This window comes from Cervus elaphus, chromosome 1 (assembly GCF_910594005.1).
Source record: "Cervus elaphus chromosome 1, mCerEla1.1, whole genome shotgun sequence".
NCBI lineage: Eukaryota > Metazoa > Chordata > Mammalia > Artiodactyla > Cervidae > Cervus > Cervus elaphus.
In genome coordinates, this window is record NC_057815.1 from 68,518,442 (window position 1) to 68,545,849 (window position 27,408).

At 48.7% G+C, this 27,408-nt stretch overlaps 1 protein-coding gene across 4 annotated transcripts in view; it reads right to left on the reverse strand.

The window, feature by feature from the left end:
- Positions 1–8,070: 8,070 nt before the first annotated feature.
- Positions 8,071–27,408, reverse strand: part of MAP6 (microtubule associated protein 6) — an 80,238-nt gene continuing 60,900 nt past the window's right edge. The window contains exons 3-6 of one of the 4 annotated variants that reach the window (XM_043907529.1): positions 27,166–27,365; positions 9,151–9,617; positions 8,767–8,829; positions 8,071–8,703 (exon numbers count right to left, since the gene is read on the reverse strand). In XM_043907529.1, coding sequence (XP_043763464.1) covers positions 8,213–8,703; positions 8,767–8,829; positions 9,151–9,617; positions 27,166–27,365 — 1,221 coding nt within the window. In that variant the 3' untranslated portion in view covers positions 8,071–8,212. Of the gene's footprint in view, positions 9,618–27,165; positions 27,366–27,408 lie in introns of all 4 variants that reach the window. The other 3 variants (XM_043907520.1, XM_043907512.1, XM_043907502.1) reach the window with 3 other exon arrangements.

Consider the following 27,408-nt stretch of genomic DNA (forward strand, 5'->3'; position numbering starts at 1 on the left):
CCTCAGAGTGAGTCCTTCAATAGAACCCCAGATACCTACTGTAAATCTTCCTTTTAGCCTACCTTCCACAAAGGGTCCTAGACCATTTGCCAGAGAACTGTGCTCTGTGAAAGGAAAATACACAGACCTTTCAGGGATTAGCAGAACTTGAGTCTATCTAATGCTAATTCCTAAGAACACAGAAAACCACTGTGTAGAGGTTCACATGTGTCAGGTGACAACTGGCATTTTGACTTAAGTCCAAGCATGGTGCCTGGACTCATCCTGCAATTGCATTTTTAGTTTCAGGGAGTATAAGTGAAATTTAGAGCATACATGCACCTGTAGACCTGTGATAAGGGCCATTATGGTAGAAAGGGCCAAGTGGAAGCTTCCAGAACTTTTTCTTCTTACTGATCAATAACCCAAAGTAATGGTGCAAATCCAGGAAAATTACAGAAATTTGTGCCCTCATCAAAGACTTGAGAAATGCAAGCTGGCTTCTATTGCATCTTGCTTAACTTACTTCTTCAGTCTGTGCAGAAGGCATAGGTCTTGGAGGATGAACAGGGAATTACCATAAGTTTACTCAGATGATTCCAAATAATGATTCCAGCAGCTCCCATTTTAGGTGCAGTCTTTTTTTTTTTTTTTTTAAAGAATGAATGGGTGTAGTCTTTTTATGGGAGCAAATATACATATTTTTGTAACTTAATATGAGACTATTTATTTGAAAAAGAATTTTTTTTTTCTCTTCCTCTATAGAAAATACCAGAAGCAGCTTTATTTTTCTTGGCAGGGGCAGCAATACAGCTTTCTCATCTTGTCTTGAAACTCCTCAAGTCTCTGATTCTCTGTTACAATGTAACCTGATCATCCTTCCATAATACAGACACAGAATGTCTATTACATTGATGACATCATGTTCCTAGGATTCAGAGAGTTAAAGTAGCAGGTACTTCAAGATTAAAAAATGTGCTGATAATGGGAGATGAATCCCATTAGGGGCCTGCCACCTGAGTGAAGTTTCTGGGTGTTCAGTGCTCTGGATCATGCTAGGAAAGAGATACTAGTTGGGGTTCTTCAGAGAAACAAAATGAATAGAAGATACAACTATCAATATGTGTATATAGAGATAGAGAGATACAAAGAGATGTGTTATAAGGAATTGGCTCACTGGATTATTGAAGCTGGGAAGTCCCATGATCTTCTGTCTGTAAGCTGGAGAGCTAGGAGTCCTAGTGGTATAGTTTCAGTTCAAGTTTGAAGGCCTGAAAAGCAGGAGAGGTGATGGTTAGTTACAGTCTGAAGGTAGGAGAAGACCGATGTTCCCAGCTTGAAGATAGCCGGGCAGAGAGCAAATGCTGCCTTACTCAGTCCTTTGTTCTATTTCAACAGATTAGATGAGATCCACCCATACTGGGAAGGGCAATCTGCTTTATTCCATCTATAAGTCTAATGTTAATCTCATTCCTTACAAACACACCTGGAATAATGTTTGACCAAATATCTTGGCACCCAGTGGCCCAGTAGAGTTAACATATGACATTAATTATCACATCCTGCAAAGTAAAAGGAACTTGCTGTGCTTTCTGCTTACTAGTAGTAGTAAGAAAGAAGCATACCTGCTGGGTTTCCATGTATTTTGGTGGCAATGTATGTCACATTTTGGAGTGCTGCTCTGATTCATTTACAGAGTAACCAGTAAGGCTGCCAGCTTCAAGTGGAGCCCAGAGCAAAAGAAGTCCAAAAAGGTGTCCAGGCTGAAGGGCAGGCAGCTCTTTCTCATAGCCTTGATGACTCAGCCAATGCAAAGTGATTCATGTGTTTGCAGCAGATGGGGATGAAGTCAGCTTGTGGCAAACCCCGAGAAAAGAGCCGCAATGGAGTGTCTAGGAGTCAGGAGCAAAGCCAGGCACTCCTTGGTAAACAATTTTCCTCCTTTTGAGGAAGAGCTCCTGGCTGGCTGCTGGGCCTGCTGAGAAAAAAGTCCCTGTGTGGAGGTACCAACAGCTATGAAAAATTACTGACTGTCACACAGAATCTTCTCTTTTCCCAAGAATACTTGGGGTGTATGTGCCCAGTGATTGCTTACTGGAATACCAGTGAGTCCTGAGTCAGGTATGAGAAAATCCTGTTACTGGAATTGGGTTTCTTCTCCCTCCAGAGACTATGCAATTGCCAAGTTCACCAGTAATTTCCTTATTGTTAGTTCAATGGATAATTTAAAAAATCACTTTGGAAATATGGACAATTTCAAATGTGCATGGAAGTTGAGAGGATAGTGTAATGAACTTCCAGGTATCCATCACAAAACTTCAATAGTATTGACAGTTTCAACTTCAGCAGTGTTGACAGTTTACCCATTTTGTTCAATGGATGTTTTCAGTAATCTGTCTCATAGGGAAGCACTCATGTCTCTGATCCTGTTGACTTATTCTCCCTTGATGCTTTCTCCAAGGTGAATCTTTTCTAGTTCTCCTCTGACCTTGCTGCTGCTCTGTGGCATGCTCTGCTCAGAGCCTCCTTCCTCTCCTACCCCTGAAATGTTGGTGCTTCCCCAAACTCTGTCTTGGACCTTTCCCTCACTTTCCACACTCCCCCTGCGTAAACGCAGCCTTTCTCATGGCCTCACATAACTTCCCAGGGCTAGCGAAGCCCACATTTTAATGAGATCCCCATCTCTGCCTTCATCTCAGACTCCTGTCCCAGACTGAGACTACAATATCCAGAAGTCCCTGAGATACCTCTCCTTGTCTCAAAAGCTTGTCCCACACAACATGTACCAGCCTGAGTTCATCCTTATGCTTAAACCTGCCATTTCCTGTTTTCCTATTCATCTGCTCAACACACATATCTATTGGGTGTATAAGAAAGACTGGAAGATTCTGGAATAGGCAAAGAAATCACTGTTATAATAAAAAAGATTGACAATAACAAGTGTTGACAAGAATGAGGAGAAACTGGAATGTTCATATGTTGCAAGTGAGAATACACAATGGCGCAGCCCTTGCCCCCCAAGAATTAGTTCTAAGTCCATGGAGGATGTTAAACTGCATGAGCCTGGATGGACAGGGGGTAAAAGTGTAGGTTTTGAGAATGGCCTGTCTTGGGAACAGGGGTGTTTAGAAAGGGCGGGGAGCTGGGTGTCTGGATTATGGGGCCACTAAGGGATGGGCTTAGATGTGGGTGGTGGCAGGAATGTCTGGCGAACGATGTTAACACCACACAACCTGGGCAGGCTTAGGGAGCTCCCCAGCCAAGCATGGCTCAGGGGGCATGGGGTCCCCAGTGCCCCTCTAGCTGGGTTGGGGCCGCCACCATGACAACCATCATGTGTCTTCTCAGGATGGCCTACGGACAGGGGGAGGCTTCAGGAAAGTGACTGAGATTAGAGCTCCTGCCTACCCTGGCAGGGAGAGGAGGAGCCTCAACTAGATTTAATTTGATTTGTCAAAATAAGAAAATTCCTCGTTTCTTACATCCTGAGTGCCATCAGGTAATTCACATACAGAATTACAAACTGTGGTATGTGTGAGGTAAGAGGGGGTGGCCATAGAGATAGAAAAAAGAGGGCAGATTCATTATTTATTTAGCTGGCAGAGGGCATAGGTCTTAGTGGCAGACTGGAAGCAGAGGCTGGAAATGGATGCAATTTACCCCCCAGGTTTCGGACTGAGACTGGGGTGCATTCCCCATCCCCTTCCTCTAGATGTCCATCCTCGCCGCGACAAAGACTGTGGAAGGTGCTGCTGCAATAGGACTCGGGCCTGTGATCTGCCCCGAATCCGCAGGCGCCGTCTTCTTGCTACCCGAAAATGCCAAAAATGTGCCCGGGCGGTACCCGCCCTCGCACCCCCAGGTGTTGAGGGCGGGGATCACAGCGTGAGAGGAGTTAAATCTCAGTCTTTCCTCAGATCAGCCACCAGGGGCCCCAGCGAGGCCTCAGCCCAGTTCCTAAAGGGCCCCCCGGACCCGCCTTCGGGTGGCGCGCGTCCGCGGGTCCCCAGGATTCCCTAGCCAGCCTTCTCCCTGGCCTTGTCTTATCAAGGGCCAGACCCGCGCCCCGAAGTTCTGGCAACTGGAACTGGGGCTGGGGGTGCGAGCTTAGGGTTTGCAGCCCTGGGTCCACGTCCGATCCCTAAATTCGGTGCCTGGAGCCAGGTTCGAGACTCTTGGGCGGAGACTGAGCATCTTCGGGCTCAGTCGCGGATCCTTGCAGGCTTCCAAAGCAGCGGCGCCGCCCTTTCTCAGACAGCCGCGTCTATGTGGGCGGGGTTGCTGGCTGCGGCCAGTCCGGGTCCTTAGTCTGGATTCGCCAGGCAGCGGAGGGGAGGGAGAGAGAGGGGTGGGGACGGTGCGTGCAGGGGAGGGGCTGGGAAATGGCTGCCCCTGGGAAGAACGAGGTCAAGGAGGAAGTCTGCATCTGAGAAGAGCTAAGAACCTCTAGTTAATTTCCCGCCTCTCCCCGCCCCAGCCCAGAACGGGGGCCTTGAGCCGACAACCTCTCTCACTAGGCCTTCTTCTAATGCAGTGGAGAGCTGGGCGTGATGCAGGTGAGGCGGCGGCCTGCAGCTCAACCCTGGGCTGGAGGTTTTCTGCCTCAGGATTTCTTCTTATCATCGTGACCGTTCTACAGATGAGGAAACAGGTGGCTGGCGCTGGACTGGAGGTCGACCTGCTCCTAAGTGGAAGCTGCCAAATCCCACAGCTTCCTGTCCCTCACCTTTCGACTGAGTTGCACTCCCTCCCTCAGCTTTTGACGCTGGGCATCATTCTCCGTATTGAATCACTCCTGGCACCACAGGCCCTGGTTTCTCCACACAGCTTTGGACGAGCGCTTCCTCAGCTTCCTTTGTGCCTTTCTCTTCCTGCCTTTAACAAGTCACCAGAGCCTCAGGCTGGGTCCACTTCTCTTTCCATTCTGACACTATCCCTGAGGAAACTTAGCGGGGGCCCATGGGGGGCTGACATCCAGACCTTGTTTCCAGGCAGCTCTCACTTCAGAGGGGGAGCCCTGGTAGCCCATGGCTTTCTGGACATCTTCCCTGGGTGAGATGTTGCCCTCTCTGAGACAGCACCATCTGCCTGGCCCACGGAAATGTGTGTGGCTTGGAACGGGGTGTGTGGGTCAGAGGGAGAGCTGAAAGGAGGGGGTGGCGGTGCGGATACACAATACTGCTTTAGCCTCAGTGTGCCCTTTTCCTGTTGGCAGGGCCCTATTATAATTCACATAGCAGCAAACTTGTGATAGGCCAGGAAGAAGCTTCATAATCGGTGTGTATGTGTGTGTTTATAGAAGTGGCTAGTGGGGGCAGAAAACCCTGGTGCTATTAGGAATAGAGTGAGGAGACAGGCTTGGGGCCAGTTGCTTAGAAAATTGGACCATTAGGAAATCATCAGTACTTCCTGTGATTTCTCTGTAAGAACCAACCTGCGCTCCTTTGAATAAGAGCCCTTTGGGATTTCCCTGGTGGTCCAGTGGTTAAGACTCAATGCATGGGGATGTGGGTTGGATCATGACACTAAGATCCCACAAGCTGTAGGATGCAACCAAAAAGAAAAAAAAGAAGAGACCTTTAAAGGGGTTAATGTCTATAATGGGTCTCAAAAGTCTTAAAGGGCTAGGAGTGTTCCTTGGGAGCCAGCTTTGGTGGGGGCGACAGTTGCGGCTTCCCCAAGGGTCCCAGGCCCCTGAGGACTTTGGTTCCTTTTTATTTATTTTAAAAATATTCATTTATTTGGCTGCATCGGGTCTTTGTTATGGCAGGTAGGATCTTTCATTATGGCATGCAGGCTCTAGAAGGCACTGGCTTTGTTGCCCTGTGCCATATGGGATCTTAGTTCCCTGACCAGGGGTCAAACCCATATCCCCTGCATTAGAAAGCAGATTATTAACCACTTGACGACCAGGGAAGTCCCAGGGCTTTGGGTTTTAAAGGGGAGGCTACTGTAATTTACCCCAGTGGGATTCTAGCAGGAAGCATCTATGGGCAAGGCTGAGTTTTAGCCTCCAGCAGCCCCCCAGCCTTTTTTCCGGTGATACATTCACAGCCTACAGGACTGACTCCCTGCCACCTGACTTCCCCCTGAGGTCCTGGGCTTCAGAAAACTGGTCACCCCTGCCTGCTCTCAGTTGTCTGCCCCAGAGGCCTGCTACACTCCTTGGTCAATCCCTCATGCAAATCAGGCTTCTTTCATTCAAGGACTTCCAGGGAGGGCCAACCCTGCCCACCCACCCCTGCCCTGGCCACATCCACGATATCCCTTCCTACTGCTGCTGTCTGTACTTCATGGCTACTTTCTCTGAGAAGCTAGAGATTTTTCCTTCACTCTCCTCTCAAAGTCAGGCCTTTAGTTGACCTAGGGCCTCATCTGACACCACCTTTTATCGTCCTAAGCGGGATTTCTTTACCACTGTGACCTCATGCGCAGCACGGAGCGAGGCACAAAGTGGGTGCTAAGGCCAAGTCAAACTGCACTGTTTGAGAAGTCCTGGCTGAGCTGTCCTGGATACTGAGTGAGGACTAGCAGATGCTAGGTTCTGCTTCATGAGTGTCCTGGTACTCTTCTGATCGGAGGCCTAGTTTTCTCAAGAAGCATGACCTCTGGATGATCTTCAGGACCCTTGGCAAACGATTGTCATCCAGAATTAACCTGGGTCAGCTGGGCCCCTGCTTCCATTTTCCTCTGTAGGCTTCTGCTCTGAACAATCCAGGGCTCAGCCTGCTGTGGTTTGACCCCTGTTTGGTACCTAGGCTTTCATGGTACTTGACCTGTGAAATAATAGAAAATATATGTGTTGGTCTCTGCCCCCAGTTCCTAGCACAGAGCTCTTAAAACTCTTGGAATTTCCTAGGTGATAGGTGTCTTTTGTTTTATTTTGTTAAAAAAAATTTAAATTTGTTTATTTATTGATGGCACTGGGTCTCCATTGTTGTGCACGAGCTTTCCCTAGTTGTGGCAAGTGAGGGCTATTCTCTAGTTGTGGTATGTGGGTGTCTTATTGCAGTGGCTTTTCTTGTTGCGGAACATGGACTCTAGAGCATGGGCTCAGTAGTTGTGGCGTACAGGCTTAGTTGCCGCTTGGCACGTGGAATTTTCCCAAACCAGGGATCGAACCTACATCCCCTGTTTTGTCAGGCAGATTCTTAACTACTGGACCACCAGGGAAGTCCAGGAATGTCTTTTGTTTTAATGAGGAGACTCTTGGTGGTCTCCTGGATAGCTTCGGGATGGAAGCTGGTCACCAGAAACACCCAGTCACAATTAGAAGCTTGGAATTTTCAGCCCCGCCTTCCATCTGCTGGGAAGGGGAGAGGGGCTGGAGATGGAATTAATGTTCGATTATGCCAGTATGATGAAGTCTTCATAAAAATCCCCAAAGTTTGAGGTTTGAAAATCTTCCAGGTTGCTGGAGGTACCGGGAGGGTGGTGTGCCTGGCCAGGGCATGGAGGTTGCATGTCCCTTCCTCTATACATTACCCTATTCTTTTCTCCACCTTGGTGTGTTATTTATCCTTTTAGGATAAACCAGTAAACACAAATGTTTCCCTGAGTTCTGTGAGCCATTCTAGCAAATTATTGAACCCAAGCAGGGAGTTGTGGGAACCTGATTAAAGCAAGTCAGTTAGAAGTACAAGGGATAGCCTGAGACTTGCAATTGGCATCTGAAGTTGGGGAGACAAGGAGGCAGTCTTGTAGGATGGAGATCTTAACCTGTGGAAGCTAATGCTGTCTCTAGGTAGATAGTATCAGAATTGAGTTAAATATAGAATCCCCAGCTAGTGGTAGATAATTGCCTGATGTGCAGAAGTCCTACCCTCTACCTGTGGTGTCACAAGTGAAATGTGGTCAGAGTGTGAGAATAAAGGGGAAAGACAAGTGTGTCCTGCCTACACCCTCACAATGGGGTCCGGTTGTCAGGATCCTAGCATCTCCCACCCACTCCCATTGAATGCTGACAACTCACAGGAGTGGGGGATTTCTCAGATCGCCCAAATGAATAAATGCAGAGCCCTGCTTGCCTGCTCTCCAGTATGCATGGTACACATACACACACACACTCAAATGAAGCCAGAGAGACACTGGTGAGCCAGAGGGACCAGTTTTATTAGATTCCAGCAAGACTATACAATACGTGTTTCATGCAGATTAAATAAGTGTCTTTGCTGCCCCTGAGAGGGAGCACTTTCACCTCCAGCTCCTTCTTTGGCATGTCAAGGGGTGAGTGTCAAGGGGAACCATCAACATATTCTGCATGGGGGACAGTTGGGATCATGACTGGGGGTGGTGGTGAGACTGTGGGCAGCTGAGGGCTCCTGAGACCTTGAGTCTTCAGAGGCTTAGGAACCACAGGACCTTGGTCCTTTGCTGGTGGTGGCACCTGAGGATCTTGATCTTTCAGAGGCACCGGGATTATAGGAACTTGACTCTTGACAGGCTCCAGGACCACGGGGCCTTGATCCTTGACAGGCGCTGCAATCACAGAATCATGATCCTTCAGAAGTTCTGAGACCCCTCTCCCTTGATCTTTGACTGGCTGTGGGACCAATAACCCTTGTTTCTCTACAGACTCAGATAGCACAGAACCTTCCTTCTTCATAGGTTCTATGACCAGGGCACTTGGATCCTTCAGTTGCTCTGGGACCATAGGACCTTGGTCCTTGACAGGTGCTAGGACCATGGGGCCTTGGTCCTTGACAGGTGCTGGGACGATGGGACCTTGATCCATAGGCTCAGGGACCATGGGGCCTTGGTCCTTGACAGGTGCTGGGATGATGGGACCTTGATCCACAGGCTCAGGGACCATGGGGCCTTGGTCCTTGACAGGTGCTGGGACCATGGGGCCTTGGTCCTTGACAGGTGCTGGGACCATGGGGCCTTGGTCCTTGACAGGTGCTGGGACCATGGGACCTTGATCCACAGGCTCAGGGACCATGGGGCCTTGGTCCTTGACAGGTGCTGGGACCATGGGGCCTTGATCCACAGGCTCAGGGACCATGGGACCTTGGTCCTTGACAGGTGCTGGGACCATGGGACCTTGGTCCACGGGCTCAGGGACCATGGGGCCTTGGTCCTTGACAGGTGCTGGGACCATGGGGCCTTGGTCCTTGACAGGTGCTGGGACCATGGGGCCTTGGTCCTTGACAGGTGCTGGGACCATGGGACCTTGATCCACAGGCTCAGGGACCATGGGACCTTGGTCCTTGACAGGTGCAGAGGCCGTGGGGCCTTGATCCTTCAGAAGCTCTGGTACCACAGAACCTTCATCTTCAACTCTTGCTGGAACCATAGGACTTTGATTCTTTAGAGGCATGGGGTCCAAGGAATCTTGGTCCTTGACTGGTGCTGGGATCACAGAACCTTCTTTCTTTAAAGGCTCAGGGACCATGTGATCTTGATCCTTAAGTGATGCAGGGACTATGGGACCGAGATCCTTCAGAGACCCTGGGACCACAGGAGCTTGATCCTTCAGAGGCTCTGGGGCTATGGGGCCTTGGCCCTTTGAAGGCTCTTGGATCCCAGGACCTTGATCTTTCAGAGGCCCTGGGCCCACTGGACCTTGATCCTTGTCTGGCTCTGTGGCTACAGGACCTTGATTCTTAGGTGAATCCCTGGTGGGTTCGACCTGGCTCCTGCAGAGGAGAGAGAGGTGGTCACTGTGAGGGCCAGCGCTTGGACCAGGGATAGGGCAGAGCACAGAGTTAAGTCTTGCCTAGTGGAGCCTCGGCAGGGCAGCACTTGCTGGGAAGTCAAGAGGAGAATCTGATCTCCAGATCCTTAGTATAGAATGTGGGGTAGGGTGAGGGGCAGGCTTGGGAGTTGGTCATTCAGTGTGCTTGCCAATTGATTATAACCTGCAGGTGGCATGGAGGGCAGCCCCCAGGTGACACTGGCAGTACTGTACTGGGACTCAAGAGTCTTCCAGTGGGCATCCTAGCAGCCTGTCCACCCCACATTCCCCCCAGGCCTCTCTTCCTTCCTCCGGAATAGGTGGGGTCCATCCTGGGGGCCCACCTTTGCTATCCACTCAGGTGACCCTACAGGCTAGAGTGCTTCTGTTCTCAGGGCTTCCCAGACTCCTCCCTTTCCCCAGCCCCCTTGTTAAGTGCTCAGTGGGGAGCGGCAAGGGGTCCCAAGGCACATATGAGAGAAAGAGGGCAGTGGGAAGGTCTCTCTTCCCCACCTCCCCGAAAAGGGTAAAAAGTGTTTTATCACATTGTTTAGAACAGCTGGCTGGGGTGACTGTAAAAAACAGACCAAGTTTTAATGAGTTTTATTATAGCTTTTAAACTATCTTATAGACCATGCACTGCATTGTCACCTGCACCATATTGGTGGTGACTGGCTGGGACTCCCCATTCAGGCAGTGAAGAGGCCCTGCTCCCCTTGCTCTGTCCCCACTCTGGCTCCCTTTACTCTCCCTGGGCCAATCAAGTCTTTACACTTAAAACCACTTCAGTATTGTAACAGTTCCTGTCGTTTAAAGCGGGTCTTGTAAGACTTCCAGTTGTACACTTTCTTAGCTCATTCTGGTTTTGCCTCTCTGGGCGTCAATTGTGTCGTCTATATCATTGGGTAAAATGATATCTACTCAGAAATTTATGATGATTAGAAATTATATACATAGAGCACCTTGTACCATGTTCTGTGTAATATTGCTATTATTTTTCTGTCTACTTAGAAGTAAAGTTACACATCTTTGGACTATTTTTATTCTGACATGTCATCCCAGTCCAGAAGCTTCTTACCATATTTAGCATCTTGAGCCTCCTAGGAACTGACATTTCTCAACAGAGTACAGAGTGCCACAGGCAGCTTGTCCATCCTGTCCCTCTGGATGTCTCTGAGCATCACAGTGGAAGAGAGGGGCCGGGGTGGCTCCCTAGTTCAGAACAACGCAGAGACCAGCTGCCCTGGTCACATGGACACAGCTGGCTACCATTAGCAGGACCTTAGTGTTTATGGAGGGAGCAAGGCTATGAGGAGCAGGCAAAATCTAAGAATGGCATTAAAATACCTCTAATACTTGGTGGTTGGCCAGAAAGGAAAAATAAAAACCTAATTCAGAGTAGAATCCAGCAGGAAAATGATTAGATCATCCTTTCTGGAAGTGAACTACCTGGATGGAGTCATCCCAAATGGGGTGATGAAGCTGAGACATGAGACAAAAGAGGTGACTAAAGCTTAACTTGATCTCGGGGCTTGGGTTGCAAAACCTATCCCACTGGCAGGATATGGGGCCAGTGTCCTCTGCTGGCATGGAGATTTAAAACAGGGCCAGACCCACAGCATGGAGTGCAAAGTACCTTTCCCTGGATGTTTGTGGCACTGGTTCCCATGCCCTGCCTCACTTTTCTGCTTAGTGAGCATTCTCAGCCAGCTGTGAGCTAACCCCGAAATTGCTCTGATATACACCTCTATATTGATTTGGTTAGGAAACTTGTTTTCTTAGTAAGTGTCTTTAATCATGGAAAGATTTAGAATTAGAAATGATAAATAATATTACCTTTGGGGGGTGTTAAATTTAGGAAAAAATCTGTGTAGATTTAGTTTGAAAGTATTCATGCTGTTTAAAATAATTTGCATATTGTATCTAATATAATATATATTATTATAATATATATAATATATTTGGCATATTATATTTAGACTAGTTTTGTGATTCCAATATAAAATGTATAATGGAATAATTAATTTAGAGTTGTAGTTTTAAGTTCAAAGATATGACAATTTTATAAGTTTTATAAACAATGATGAACTTTTATTACAAATCAATAGTAAACATATTTTTAAGCTTAGTTTTTTAAAAAAACTTACTAATAATTTAAAAAATTTAGAGGAATTGAATTAAGTTATAAAATCCTCCTTAAAAGGGTTTGTTCCATTTTACTAGATTTTTAAGTTTGTTACTTTTATAAATTAAACATTTCTTTTTAAAACCAAAGCAGTCTTGGTTGGTCTTCCTGTAAACAAAACCACCCTCAAGTGCAACATAAAACTCTCATTGACACTGACTGGCCATCACTTGGTTCCATGGTGGCCTGCCAGTCTCCCCATCTGTAAAATGCCCCACCACTCACAGTGTCCTCTGTGTGAATGAGACAGAGCCGCATACCCAAGCTGGAAGCCAGCGTGTGGTTGGTGACTGGTGGTGGGCCATGTTCAGCCCACAGGCCAGCTGCCTAGGGGCCTGGTCCAGCCTGCACAATTGAGTCTGTGTCTGGTGCCTTGAGCCAGCTGCACATCTTCTCAAGACAGCATAGAGGACAGGCTCCTCCAGCCTCCTAGCCTGTATACTCTCTCAGAAATTAAAATGACCTGCTGGCTTTTCCTTGGCTTCTATGCTGCTTATTTCCTGCCAGATCTTGGGCAATTACTCAACCACAACAGACCTGTTTCCTCATCTGTAAACTGGGGATGACAATACAAATGCCAGAGAGCATTATGACGGAGGAGCAGATGATCCTGTTTGGATCTGAAATCATAATTGGTGACAGTTGTAGAGAGCTTTGGTGCCTTATGGGCTTCCCTGATGTCTCAGCTGGGCTTTCCTGGTGGCTCCTGCATTGCAGGATACCTGGGTTTGATCCCTGGGTTAGGAAGATCCCCTGGAGAAGGGAACAGCTACCCACTCCAGTATTCTGGCCTGGAGAATTCCATGGACAGAGGAGCCTGGCAGGCTACAGTCCATGGGGTCACAAATAGTTGGACACGACTGAGTGACTTTCACTTTCACTTTGGTGCCTCACATAAGTAAGTCCATAACCACAGTAACTGTGTAAAAGTTTACCAGATGCTCACAGGCGCATTATTTTAGCTCACTGGAGCCTCCTGGCAGCCCTGGAGGAAGGTAGGAAGGTGGTGGACAGTCTTGCAGTCTCACCCTCTTGCACTGTCCTCTGGCCACCCTTGCAACTTGACATACTTTCAATGTTTGTTTCTTTGTTTCTGCTGCCTGGATTGCCCTCTTTCACCCACTTTCCTCTGTCTATCCCTGAGGGCTCGGCTCGGATTCCCACCTCCTCACAAGGTCTTCCTGAATGCTCAATTAGTTTTGCCTGTATCTCCCTGCAGCACCATTTTACAGTCTCTCCCTGCATTCATAGATACCCTGACTGCAAGTTCCCCCCCTGCCCCATTTGATTGTGTGCTCCCTGAAGGCAGGGACCATCCACCTGGCCTGCAGCCCCAGTGCCCAGCACAGTACCTGGAACAAAAAAAGGTCAAACAGAATTACAAATTACTGTTGCTGAAACCTGGTTCATCATCTATCCCATGGCCCCAGCCAGAAATTCTGAGTCATCCTAAATACCTTCTGCTCCTTCAAAGCCTTCACCCAATCCATGTGGAACCATCTTTTCTAGCTCCTAACATGTATCTCCTAAATATTCACATTTCTTTCCCTCCCTACCTTCCCCCCAAGCTATGCCATCATCTCTGTGGACCACTGTCACAGCCCACTAACTGGTATCTCTGGCGTTTCCTCCAACATAGTCTTCATACAGAAAAAGAAAAAAAAAAAAAAGAGCAAATCCTTGGGACTTCCCTGGTGGCCCAGTGGTTAAGACTCTGCCTTGTCAATGCAGGGGGCCAGGGTTCAATCCCTGGTCAGGGAACTAGATCCTACATGCTGCAACTAAAGATCCCGAATGCTGCAGCTAAGACGCAGTGCAGCCGAAAAAAAAAAAAAAAGAAACAAGCCCAAAGGAAGTCTTTCCCTCCGGCTGAGATGTCTTCAAGGCTTCTCCTTGCACTGAGAATAAAGAAGTTTTACTCTGTTCCACGGCCCTCCCTCGCGGACCAGCCTGCTCCCATCGCCTTCCAGCCATCTGTGTCCTAGCCTTCCAGCATGCCCTGCTCCTTTCATTCACAACTTTGCATATGTTGCTGTCTCCTCCTGGGACATTCTCTTGCTCCCTCTTCCTTGCTAATCCTGCTCATCCTCCAGGGAAGCAGATGTGACCAGGCCACTGCACAGGCTCTCTTTGTCCCTGACTTTTTCTTTCCTATCCCTTATCACAGATAATTACTTGCATTCTTTTCCATTAATGTTTCCCCTTCTAGATTGAAGTGTTCAAAGGGCAGGACCATGTCCATTTTGTAAATCATTGTACCTAAAACAGTACCTGACTCAGGGAAATCTCTGACTTGTCCAATCAATGAATAAATGAGAGGCTTTTCTGTGCCAAGCTCTGTTCTATTTGCCAAATGTAATATTCCTAGGTTATATGAGAAAACCAAAGTCTTAGAAACTTAATTTTCTGCCTGTTTTCCTATTTCCATGGTGACAGGCAGTGCCTCCTGTGTATACACACACTGACCTTGAAGCCAAGCTTTATTAGCGTCTGGAAGTAGGATTATCAAACCCTGCCTGAGACTATCTGGAGAAAGGGCTTTCTTCCCTCCCACTGATTCTTGCCTTTGCACACAATTCTAATCTCATAATCCACCTATGATTTTTTTTTACTTCCCAGATTGTCTCCTGATGCACCGTCACAGCAGGCCCCAGTTGAGGCCATGCTCCTGGTGTAGGGCCTTGTTCAGAAATCAGGGGCCTGTGGACCCTGTGCTTGAAACCCCTGCTTCCACAGCTTGGAAAAGCTCTGAGAAAGAAACTCTTGTTCAGTAAAGAGCAGCCTGCTGGAGGAGAAAGTACACTGACTGGACTTGAGGCCAGAGGAGCTGGGTTCAAAGGCTGACTCAAGTCCATCCTAGCCGTGAATGTAGTCATGGACATCCAGGCTGCCAGTTTCAGTTTCTTTAATCTATAAAATGGGAGACTTCTCCCTTCATCTATGGGAACCCTCATGGCATGACCCCTGGAATACAGGAGATATCTCACAAACATTAGTTCCAAAAAGGAACTTGGTGATCTGGTCCAATGTCTCATTCTACAGACGGGAAACCAGGCCCAGAGTAGGCAAGCAACTCTCCACAGCCACACAGCTAAGAAATAGTGGGTCTAGGACTTAACAGAGGCCTCTCAAAATTCACTGGGTGGGAAAAAAAAAAGAAAAAAAAATTCACTGGGTGGGTGGAAGGGATGGAGCAAGCTCACGTGAAGGAAGTAACGATTGGCAGGAGAGACTGAGAGGGGCCAGGCTGTCTGTCCTCATGGGCCCTGCAGGAAGAGGAGGGGGGACAGTGGGCCAAGTGATTTCACAGCTTTGTCTCCTTCTGTCTGTCTCCAAGGGCCCTGTACAGATGTGCACGTTTCCCAGACACAGAGCCCAACACATTATAAGAGATGCAGCTACTCGAGGGAGAGTGTCAAGGAAACTGCCTTTGAAAAGCTTGTTATTCTTATAAAGAATTGCGGGAGACAAGGCTTTCTCAAAACAAGAACTCTTGCCCCGCCCCTGTCTCCCATGAGGCTCCACGGCCTCTATTTTAGCAATTATCATGGTGTTTGGTAATTACCTGCTTCTCCCCGCCAGCTCATAGGCTGTGTTTTATTCATCTCTGCATCATGAGTATCTAGTGTCTGACTCCTAGCACCTGGCAGATATTTGTGGGAGTAATGGGTAGCTGGCGTAGAGCTGTTTCTCTTTATTCTATCGATATTTGATGTTTTTTCTCTTTTATCCATACATTGGACCAAGTCTGCTGAGCCCGTGCTCTGGGTTAGGCCATGTGCCGGGGGACACAGGCGGGCGTGAGGGAGGCGGGAGCCCCGCTGTGGGGACCACACCACAAACCCTGTAAAGCTCCCAGTGTACCAGGACCACCAGCCTTGGCCCCAAGCCCTCATCTGCCCATGTCTCTCCAACCAGAGAGGCCTAAGTTCCTGCAGTGCAAAGACATCACTGCCTTGGGCAAGTCCTCCCTCTCTGGTCCCAGAAAGCACAACTCCGCAGAAGTGATTCGAAGGTGCCCAGGCTGGAAGGACAGATCTGAGGGTCATGGGGTCTCCTGAACTTGTGCTGCTGTCTTCCCACCAGCCGGCCCCAGCCACTGCCTGAGCTGCTCAGGTCTGGGGGGTAGCGCCCACACCTGCATGAGGCAGCCCACCCTCTGTGGCCAGGACCCTGAGCAGAAGCCTGGATTTCTGTCAGCTCCACTCCCTCCCATCCCTGCCCTGCTCCGGATCCTGTACTCTGGGGTCACCCTTCCAGAGAATGCCCTGTTGGCTGACCCAGGACTGATATGTGAGGATAGTTGAAAGGACAGCAATCGTGTCCATACCCCTGACTTCTCCGGGCAACATGTGCCCCACCACAGCTCGGAGCCCTCACTGTTCCGCCTGCTCGCCTCACTACACATCTCGGTTGGCTCCCTTCCTTTGGAAAGTGTGACCCCAGAACTGAAAGGGATGTCCCCACTGGGTCTCCAAGCAGCACACCCCTCCTCTGCCCCAGCACCTATACCTCCATGGATACAGCCCCTGCTGCTGTCTTTCAGGCACAGCAATGCTGCCGCCCAGCACCATCCTCCTCAGCAACTAATGGTTCAGTTTCAGGGTCACTTCCTGAGTGAAATCACCCTGACCCTCTACCATCAAGGGTCAAATACCCCTTCTCCTGTGTCCCCACATCCGCGCTCTGTTCCCACGCCCTCACCTGGACACAGCAGCCCCCATCAGGTCAGCTGTCAACAGTTTTGAAGCTGCCTCTCCAGACGGGGGCTCGGTAGGGCAGAGACCACATCTGCTTCGTTCTCTTTCCTCTCTCTTTCCCTCCTTCCCTCGCTCCTTCCCCATCCCCTCTCCTCCCCTCCTTGTTACTCCCTCCATCCTTCCAGAAGGCTTCCCTGGCAGTTTAGTAGTAAAGAATCTGCCTGCAATGCAGGAGACCCAGGTTCGATCCCGGGTTGGGAAGATCCCCTGGAGAAGGGAATGGCAATCCACTCCAGTATTCTTGCCTGGAGAGTTCCATAGACAGAGGAGCCTGGTAGGCCACAGTCCATGGGGTTGCAAACAGTCGGACACGACTGAGCGACTAAACAATCCTTCCACAACATTTAGCTAGAGTGCCGTAGCATCGGGCTAGCACCATAGGAGGACTCCTCCCCAAATGGGAAGATTAAAAAAAAAAAAAAAAATCACACAGGATAAAATTCTAGCAACTGTATTTACATGATACACACATGCTTTCCTATTTCTAACTGCCTTAGCACCTTTTTTGTTCTCCTAAACTGCAACCTCTCTTAATGGTTTTCTAAGAGGACTTCATATTCAAGGTGGCACATTGTATTCTCACAGCAGCCCGTCACCCAGGCAGATGGGATTCACTTGTGTCCCTGTTTTCCAAAGGCAGAAGCAGGGCTCCAGAAAGTCACATAATGAGCCTGTTAATGCCAAGACCTTAACTGAGGATGACAGACTTGCAGTCAAGCTCTTTCCTTTCTGCAACAAAATCCCTTAGGGATGTGACTTCAACCACAGAGATCCCAAATTTGTCTGCAGATGTCTGAACTAGGTCTGGCTTGACATAACTCCAATTGGCTCTGTATGGTCCAGAAGGCTAGAGTCACTGACCTCTACAGGTCCCCAGCTCTGAGCTCCCAACTGCATCTCCTGAGAGTTGCCCCTGTGGGACTCCAACACCCAGCTCCCCTTTGCCTCGGCCCTTCCTGCATCTACTGCACAAGGACCTCCTTGATTTACCTCCAGGTGTTCAGCAGACCCTGGCAAAGAAGCTAGTCTCAGAAAGCTGGTGCATCCTGGTCTAAGAATGCCCATCTGCACCCACACCTGTAAGCCCTACCTGTATGGCTGCCAGTCAGTGGATCAGCCTGGGGCTACACAGAGTCCATCTATTTGTGACTTATCAGCACAGGAAGAGCAACTAGGACCATGGCTAGAGAAAAGGCTGCCACCACAAGGCTTAATTCTGGGCGGGAGGTGAGGGGGTGGAGGGGTGGGTAGTGGGTAGTAACTGTCTGGGCAAAGTCAGCATCTGTGACCCTCATCTGACTCATTTTCCAAAGATGATTTGAGTCCTTAGGGTCACTGAAGGCTTTGGAGCAAGGAAGGGACAGGATGAGGTTGCTCTTGCAGGAATTCTTTACAGTAGGAATCCTAGAGATGGTCCCAAGTGCTGGACAAGGAATGGGTTTCAGTCACCCAAACCTGGTTCCAAATCCTGGCTCACCACGTACAAGTTGTGTGACTTTGTTATCTAATCACTGAGTCTCAGTTTGTTTTTTTTAATCTGTAAATGGGGATGGTGCCTACAGCAGACTCTGTAGCCCTATTGTGAGGATTAAATGGGAACAAGTGTGTAAGGTCAAACACATGCTCCTTCCCTTCCCCTAGGCTGTGCCACCTCTGCCTTTTACAAAGTGGCACTAGACAGCTGGAGCAGACTCCTAGTTTGGATTTTTCTCCACCACTCCCAGGTCCCCTGATGGCTTCCCTGATGGCTCTGATGGTAAAGAATCCACCTGCAAAGCAGGAGACTTGGGTTCGATCCCTGGGTTAGGAAGATCTCCTGGAGAAGGAAATGGCAATCTACTCCAGTATTCTTGCCTGGAGAATTCCATGGACAGAGGAGCCTATCGGGCTACAGTCCATGGGATCACAAAGAGTTGGACATGGCTGAGTGACTAACACCAACTAACACTAACCGAGTCCCCTGTAGACAGATATATCCCTGTTTCTTTTTAAATTTCCTTTCTTTCTTCCTCCCTCCCTCCCTTCCTTCCCTCCTTCTTTTCTTTCCTTCTTTTTCTCTCTCCTTTTTAACTTTATTTTTGGCCACTCTGTGTGTGGCATCTGGGTTCTTATTTCCCTGACCAGGGATCAAACCCGTGACCCCTGCAGTGGAAGTTTGGCGTCTTAACCACTGGACCTCCAGGTAAGTCCCTGCTTTTTCCTTTTTACTGTTAAATACCTTTTCTAGATATAACCTGCTAAGAACTAACTAAATTCCAAGTTGTATAGTAGATATTTTAAAAGCTTCCTTGGTTGTCTTAACACCAGGAAGGCTAAGTCAAGAGCATAGTTGACTGTCTTAATGAGCTATCATGAATCTGATAATCCTGCTAAAGACCCTTTTAAAAATGTGAAGTGCTGGACTAAGGCAGCCAGACAGTAATGGCTCAGTTCTTGTCTAGCTGGGAACGTGCAAATCTATCTTTGTCCTTCTCCCCATCCCATCTAAAGCAAAGGAGAGGCTCTTGAGCCATTGATCAAAAATTGGTTTGGTGTGTCCAGAGTGAATCAGTGAAAATGACCATGTAATTGCAGAAATGGAGTCTGTACCAGATTGATTGATAGGGTGCTCAGGGAGGACGGGCTGGGGCAGGGCTGGGGAGGGGAGAGGGCAGCAAGAGCCAGTGCTGGAGGGGCTTTATCTCAAGCAGTTGCATGGCAGAGAGAGTGGATTTGCCGTGTGTAGCTCCAGCTACCACCAGTCTGTTGGGGTGAAAGGTGGTAAGTAATGGAGAGTGGTGGTCAGCAAGTTACCCCAAAAATCAACTATGACAAGGGTGTTCCAGAGGCCTTCTGGAAGTTCACAGGGCCTTCGCATGCAACCCCATGAGGCCCTCTCATAATAGTCCCCTGAATCACAAACAGGATTTTCTGTTACCACCAGCTATCCCACACTGGAACCAAACAGATTTGGATCACACTATATCCCTTGCTGGCCAAACTCCTACTTTTGGAATCTTGGGAGTCACATAGATGGATACCTGAAAGCTTGTTATCCTCTTTGAGGCTGAAAGAAAGTAAGAAACTCAGCTAAGGTCACACAGCTAGTAACTGATAGAGCTTGGATTTAGAACCAGGACTGTTGGTGTTTGGAGAAGGAAATGGCAACCCACCCCAGTATTCCATGGACGGAGGAGCCTGGCAGGCTGTAGTCCATGGGGTCGCAAAGAGTCGGACATGGCTGAAGCGACTGAGCACTGTCGGCTCTAATTCCCAGCCCTTATGTCTAGGACATGCCCCTCGAGGGATGCCTCTGCCGTCTCAGAATTAGGAGCTCTGCAAGGGATGGGCTCAGCCAGCCTCTTAAGATTACCCTGTAGCCTTAAGTCTATGTTTATAAAGTCAGGACTGTTTAGGAAAAGCATCCATATAAAGCACAGAGGGGGCTGGCCTGGAGGCTGGCCTTTTTAAAACCAGCCATTGATGCCTCTGGGCTCTCCAGTTGCCATGACCTTTCTCAAAACCACCCCCGTCATGTAAGCAGAGCCAGTAACTGGGCAGAATAAAGCCTTGTGGAGGCATTGTGGTGGGTATGGAGGCAGATGGTGAATATCATCATTCATTCATTTGCTCACTCTTCATTCAACAAGCACTTTAGAAGACATCATCTGCAGGAGACAATGGGCCGGAAACTAGGACTACAAAGATGAGCAGAAGAACTGAGTCCTTGCCCTGCGGGAGCACACTCTCGTGGGGGAACACATACACAGATGAGCAGACACAGTACATGTGCTAAGTTCCATGATGAAGAACACACAGGGAGCATCTTACCCAGCCTGGGAGGTGCGGGAAAGCCTTCCTGGAGCTGTCCCCTGAGCGGAGTCTTGAAGGATGAGTTAGCTGGGTGGAGAAGCAGGAGAAGGGCAATCTGGGCAGGTGGGGCGGCGTGGGTAAAGCATGGAGGTGAGAAGCAGCATGGTGCGCTGAGCAGACACAAGCTTCTGCAGGCCGAGAGGAGCCCACAGACGGTTTAAAGCAGGATGTGACATGGTCAGAATTGCATGTCCTATAGATCCTTCTGGCAGCTTAAACCAGTACCAGTGACAGCAATTTGTGTATCTCAGTATCTGAAGCTCTCTGGGCCCCAGATAAGATGTCTGGATTGAGATAGATATAGACAATACCAAATAAACCAGCGACTGAGGGCCACTTATATGAGGACAAGGGACAGAGAGTTAAGCTCCGTTCCACTGTTTGAAATAAAAAGCATGAGGTGATGGTCTCTGAGCAAAGCCCTCCAATGTCAGGTTTGGACACCAGTTTTATCTTGGTATCTCTAGTACCAAGTGTATTTTTTACGAATGAAAACTGTTGGAACATTCTGTATTCAATAACCATGCATTTTAGTCACCCGGTCAGTTATTTTAGCACCCTAAGGAGAATACCTATATATTTAGCAGAGACAATTGGTCAATTCATTCAGGATGTTTGAGCCAGTTGTGTGTGAAGACCTGACCCAACTCTTACTTCCCCTCATTTGTATCTAGTTCCCAAGTTTTAAAGGGGATCCTAGGTGAGCCTGCAGATGCCAGAACAGACAGGGCCCCTTGAGGGAGGGAGGATATAGCTTAGTTAGGAATCCAACTTATCTGAAGCCTGTCTCCCTTCAGGGTGCCCGCCCCACCTTGGGTGAAGGGGAGAAGCAGTCCAGGCTGTGACGCAGGCAGACACCCTTCCCTCTGAGCTGCCTTGTCCTGTCTGTCACCTGGTGTAAATACCTGCTCCACTACATCCGGAAGGGTCAGTGGGACCACACGGAAAGGAATGCTTTGCAAGCAATCAGTAAATATAAATTCTTAGAATGTTACTGTTAAGGTTTGTGGACTCAAGGTAATTCAGTAGCTGGAGTTTTATAAAAGAGTTCCAGTGCTCGCTTCGGCAGCACATATACTAAAATATAAAAGAGTTCCTCTTAATCAGTGTTTGCCTCCATCCACTTCATATATTGTCAGAGATTATCAGAAAGATGAAGAGATGAAGAAAACAGACCTCTCCAGTGCTGTACAGGGAAGGTGGAGGGGCCTGAAATGAGCCCTACGTTGTGTCCACTTTGGGTTCCCTAGAGCCATCAAGTCATTTCATCCTCACTCCTCCCCCCTAAGGTGGGTATTAGTGTCCCCATTTTCAGAGGAGGACACCAAAGCTCAGAGAGTTTAGTGAATGTCACAGACTTGCCTAGCTGGCACCGACTTCCATCCATGAATCTGGTAAAGGCCTAAGGGCACTGCCACTGTTAACCTGTATTCACATGCTGAGGAAGAAAATACTTGATGATGGCAGTTCTGTTATTAGAGCTATTCTGGGATGGTCTAGTGTCGTGAGGATTGATGCATTAATGGCAGTGGGATGGAGAGCTTTGGATCACATGCCCGGTTCTGCATGAGGGGAGGCTGAGGAGGGTTGGTTCCATGCCTTTGAAACTGCTGCCTCTCCTATCTCAGCTTGGCTGTCACCACCATCAAGCCTGCCGCTATTCCTGCCCTGTTGTCCTCAGCTGGGGCTGCGGAAGGGTCTCCCCTTAACTGTAGATAGTCCATGGCCCATGTCCTGAAAGAAACTTTCTATATCTGAGGTCCTGAAAATGTAAACCGCCTTAAGGCATTTTAGCAGGGAGAGAGCTTTGAAACCACCATGACACACGGAGGGGGTTCACAGCCTTTGTGAAAGCAGACTGGACAGTCCCTGTGAGTCCACAGGAGGCAGGCTGTGCATTATTAAACCATAGTGGGAAAAAAATGAGGGAAGAACTTCACTAAGAACACACAAACTCTAAGGAAGGATTAAACTACACTTACAGCTAATGTATTCATAGCATTGGGGACCTATTTCAAAATAAGAGGCTGGTTTTAACTTTGTTTTCTATTTCAGAGAGGTGGTGATAGTAATGGGTGAGGACTTGCCTCTTGGGCTTGGGCAGCATCAGAGAGCATGGAGGAAGCGAGGCCGAGGCTCTGGGCGAGCCTGACCACTGGGTGGTTCCCAGCTTCCTGCTTCTTCACTGCTCATCCTTGCTCTTTTCTCTGATTCCAAGTGCATCTCACCTTCTCCTGGGTTAATCTCAGTGCGTCTTCTTCTCTCTCTGCCTCTGTTTCTACCTCTTCTGCCTTTTCACCTCTCTCAAGCACTAGTTTTGATCAAAAAATTCTTAACTGATCAAAAGAGAGTTAAATAGCATCCTGCTATGTGTGTTTTATTTTGAACAGTATTTTGCATTTCTGCCTCATACAAAAGCAGGCAGGTGGGTGGAATGTTTTCTGTTCATCTGGAAAACAAATATATAATATTTTTTTTTCCCCCATATACGTGACCCTTGATTATTCCGACCACAGCTCCTTCCCAAAGTCCAGATTTTGAGAACCAGCAACAGAATGAGTCCCAGCCTAGAGCTCTGAGCCTAGAGCAACAGAGGACTTGTGGCTGGTGCCCGGTGTGAGAGTGAGGGTGAGCAGCGTAATGGTAGGAGCATGCACAGGTGGGGTACTAGCTGGGGGTGTGGATGGAGACCCTGGTTAGTGACCCCAACCCCCCACCATGGCATCAGGATGTACACACTGCCCTGACCCTCCCCGAATGAACCACTCCCCGGGACTGAGCTCATCTGGTGTGGGGCCCCCACACCTCTGCTTCTGGCCAGCCCTGGCTCTATTCACTCGGTCACCACCTCCCCATCCACTGACACACGGAATCTGCTAGAACAGATTCCTCCTTCGTGTCTGACTGTGATTGGAGGTGGGGGGTCTGAGCCATCCTGGTTCTCTGCTCGGGGCACAGTGCCCAGCACATGATAGGTATTCAATCAACATGCACTGGAAAAAGGAAGTGGGATCCCGAAGTACAGAATCTTTCATCTCCCGTTTCAGCAGAAGGATATCAAGGTGGGCACCACTGGCCCTGGCTCTGGGGTGCCCATACTTCTGCTTTCCCATCTGTAGGCCAGTCCCTGCATGCCCCACACACCCACATCCCACCCTCTTTCCAAGGTCCCTCCACTCATCATGAAGCTTTCTGATTCTCCATTCCCAATGGGAAGAATCCTGACCTCCATCTGAGCTCCCCACTACCTGGTCTGTTGTTACATTATTTGGACCCTCTTATGGCAGTTTCCACACTCCCGAGTTAGGTACATGCCAAGACTGTCACCCCATAACCCACACAGTGAGCTAGCCCCCAGGGGGTGGAGCCTCCACAATGACCAGATTAAATGAGTAAGGGAAGGCATCTCTGCCATCCCTTGGGAGGAGAAAAACCAAAACAGACAGTCCTGTGGGTTGACAGGAAGAGGATGGGGGTCAGGGGCCAGCCTCCCAGCCTGGCAAGGCAGTGCTGGCCGCTCACCCCCAGCAACAGGGGATCAAATTGTTACACTACCTTGTTGGCCACTGGGTCTCCTGGTCCATCGTCGCCTTTCCCAACACTTAGCTCTGACTGCTTGCAATTAGTATCTGAGAGGCAAGTATCTAAAAGAGTCAAGCTGTGTTATGGAGGACCCCCAGAGAAACTGCAGGGCACAGCTCCTCTCGGGGAGAGCAGCTCAAATGGCAAAAGGTGGTTCCTTCACCTACTCAGCTGGGCCTTACCAAGGAAATAAGATCAAGAAAGTGGTGTTCGTCTTTAGCATTTATTTATAATTGGAAAAACTGTTTGTTTGTTTGTTTCTGAGCAAGCACAGACCACAAGCACGGCACAATCAATTGGCTATACATGAATATTTTTGTCATTTTCTTACTAACAGCAGGAATGAAATAGCACCAAGAAAGGTGTGCGCTACACATACATAGACAATCTGTGGTACGCAACAAAACCCAGGCCACAAAATCATAATTAGACGCTTCCGGTCTGCCTTGAGAGCAAAGGCATCATGGGAGCACCGGCAGAAAAGGAACAGCATTAAGGACCCGATGCACAGCTGCAGGGATCGGGTTTGCGGGCGAGTGAAGCAGATGGTAGGGAGGCTCCAGTCCTCGCTCTTTCGTCAGGGGGGTTCAGGCAACCACAGGGAAGTGTACAAAAACAGGCCGAACAGGTGTTTGAAGCTTGGCCGCCTTCAGAAAGGCAAGGCCGAAACACTGCTTGTGAGGCTGAAATCAGTTTCAGTCAGCATGTTTGGGATGCAGAACAAGACCGACTGAGTTTTATTTGTAAACAGCAGAAATCAAGGAGGTTTCTTGCTAGTGAAGTGACACATTCAAGAGTCAAAGTGAACTACCAATGGATTTTCTCAGTGGGAGGCGCTAAAAAGATGGGGAGACTAAAGACGTGAAGAGACACCCTACAGGTCATGGAAAGCCTCAGGTGGGGCAGGGAGGAAGCTCGGTGCCTGGGGCTGCAAGGGGGCAGGAAACACTACAGTTTGGACAACACAAGCTTGGGTCAGACACAGAGATAAGTCCTATGCACCCTGGTGGTGCTGTGGTGGAGCCAGATTTATACACACTACCCATTATGGCTGGCCCCCTGTCAGGCACACTGGCCTTCAACAATCGAATGTTGAGGGAATGGTCCCTTGTGTGATGTAAAGTTTTGTTTACTTGATCCGCAAAGAAAACCAGATAACTATTCTATGGAGAAATTCAAACTGTGGCTAACATCAACATGTTTGATGAATACCAGATATCTCAAGAGAACAAATGTACGTTGGCGAATTTCCTGGACAAAGTTAAGGTCATGTTGATGGAGCTCTCTGACATTGTTTAGACCAGCTAGCAAATACCTGAATCAGTACTCAGATCTACTCTAGCCCCTTCCATCGAGGCATCCAAATCTGTGATTCACAAACACTGACACTCACTCACATCTTCTACCTTCCTCAGTACTTCATCCTCACAGTTCCTTCTCTGGAAGTTCTCTGGAACTTCCATGGAACTGCCTTTTGGAAGATGGCAGAAAGGCCTGCCTGGCCCAGTGCTTTGTTTCTGTAGGTCCTGTCCTCTTAGGAAATAGGGCCTGCATAGTGAAGGCTCAATTAATTTACAAGAGACATATTGATAAGCCTGAAGGGGACAAATAAAATGGTGTAAATGGGGATTTTGCTGCTTGAACAGTCAGAATATGAGAGAGCTTGTGGAGGCTCTATTTCCTCCAACCTGAAGGACCTAAACGGACTTCTGAGGTAGGGAACTGTGAGGACTTCACTCTTCACCACTTTCAGGACAAAAGAAAAGTACTCCTGAAGAGGCTGGTGTCACACAACAGCCCAGCAATTTCAGAATGCTGGCAACAGGAAGCACCCTGCATACATGAGAAATAAAGGGTACCGAGGAAAGTACACGCCATGGGGTTTGCAAACGTAATTGTTCTGGCAGGTATATGGGGCCTTTCCACGACTCCCTGACTAATGCCCACAACACAACTCAAGCACAGCTGGGGTGGCAGTGCCAGCCCTGGCTGCTTTGGCCACACAGACACAAGACACACAATACAGGGAGAGCTGCTTTTCTTCAGGAATGAGGTAAAAAAAAAAAAAAAAGCTTGCTAATCACTGAGCAGGGAACGCTCCTCGTCTTAGGCTAAGTCACAGAAATCTCCCAGAACCTGAAGTTCAGCACGTTCCGTCCTCTCCAAGAAACAGAGCAAGAACAGTCCAGGCAGGGACCGCAATCATTGTCACAGTAGCCGCTATGTCTGCTTCCTGCTGTGTGTTCCTCAGAAGCAAGAAAGCCACATTCTAAATACACTGTCGTTACACCTTGAACTTCCTTCCTCCAGTCCCCCGTAACCAGTCACTTTGCAAAATCAGCAGCACTGGATAGGTTGGGGGTTAACAGGAAAACAGTCTCATTTCTGTCACCTTCCTATGATGTCTGGAGTGTACCTATGACACCTAACTATTTTGCCCTGGCCTCGTTTTGGTCATCAGTGGCACATCTCTTACTCAGCATACAGTTAGAAGCCCACTGATAGGAAACTAAACGTAGTCACCTGTTTCAAGCAAAAGAGTCTATGAAAAAATTAGTTAACAAACACAACTCATTTTATTGAGATTAAGGCCAAAAAACCTTTTTTTTTTTTTTTTTAAATATTTCCACAAATCTTGTCAATTGCTGAAGCCCAGGTCAAGCTTCTATAGCTTCTATAGCACATAACTCTGCGAATTTTGGAAAAGAACACCTTTACCTAAGTTCAAAATTGATCACCAGCGCAGACGCTGGGGAGGAACAGGAGGAGGATGCCCCATATTCATGTCGAAGCATCAGGACTGTTCCTCCAGTGTCCTCCTGCCTGCCTCACCAGGCGTGCCTGCCCCTGCTGGGAGGGAGGCACTGCCCTGCAAGTCAGCCGCTGACGGGTCCAGGGGCCCCGTGGCGTGGCCCTGGTCTAGATCTGGACAGGAGGCAACTTGCCTGGTCTCTGAAATAGGATCCCCCTGCTCAGAGAAACCAAAGAGCTCCTAGAACACTCAGGACCCAGGCAGACGGGAAGCCTCTAATCAATTTTGTGGCCTTTTTTGTTGATTAGTGAAAGGAAAAAAAAAAAAAAAAGGAAAAAGGAAAAAGAAGGGAAGAAGAAAGAGAAGTGCAGTGCATTACTCTTTAGCCTCAGCCAGCTTATTGTTCATCTCTGCGCTCTGCTCCTTGTCGGCGGCGGGTGGGGCGGTGCGCGCACCCTCCGCGCTCTTCTTCTTGGATGCCCGGCCTGACGCCCCCTGCTTGTCTTTGGCCTTCCTCGGGGGCTTATGGCTCACTGAGGTCTTTTTTGGTTTGGAACTCTGGAGACTAGGTTTCTCCACCTGCACGGAGAGACAGACAGACCGCAAACAGAAACACAGAGGG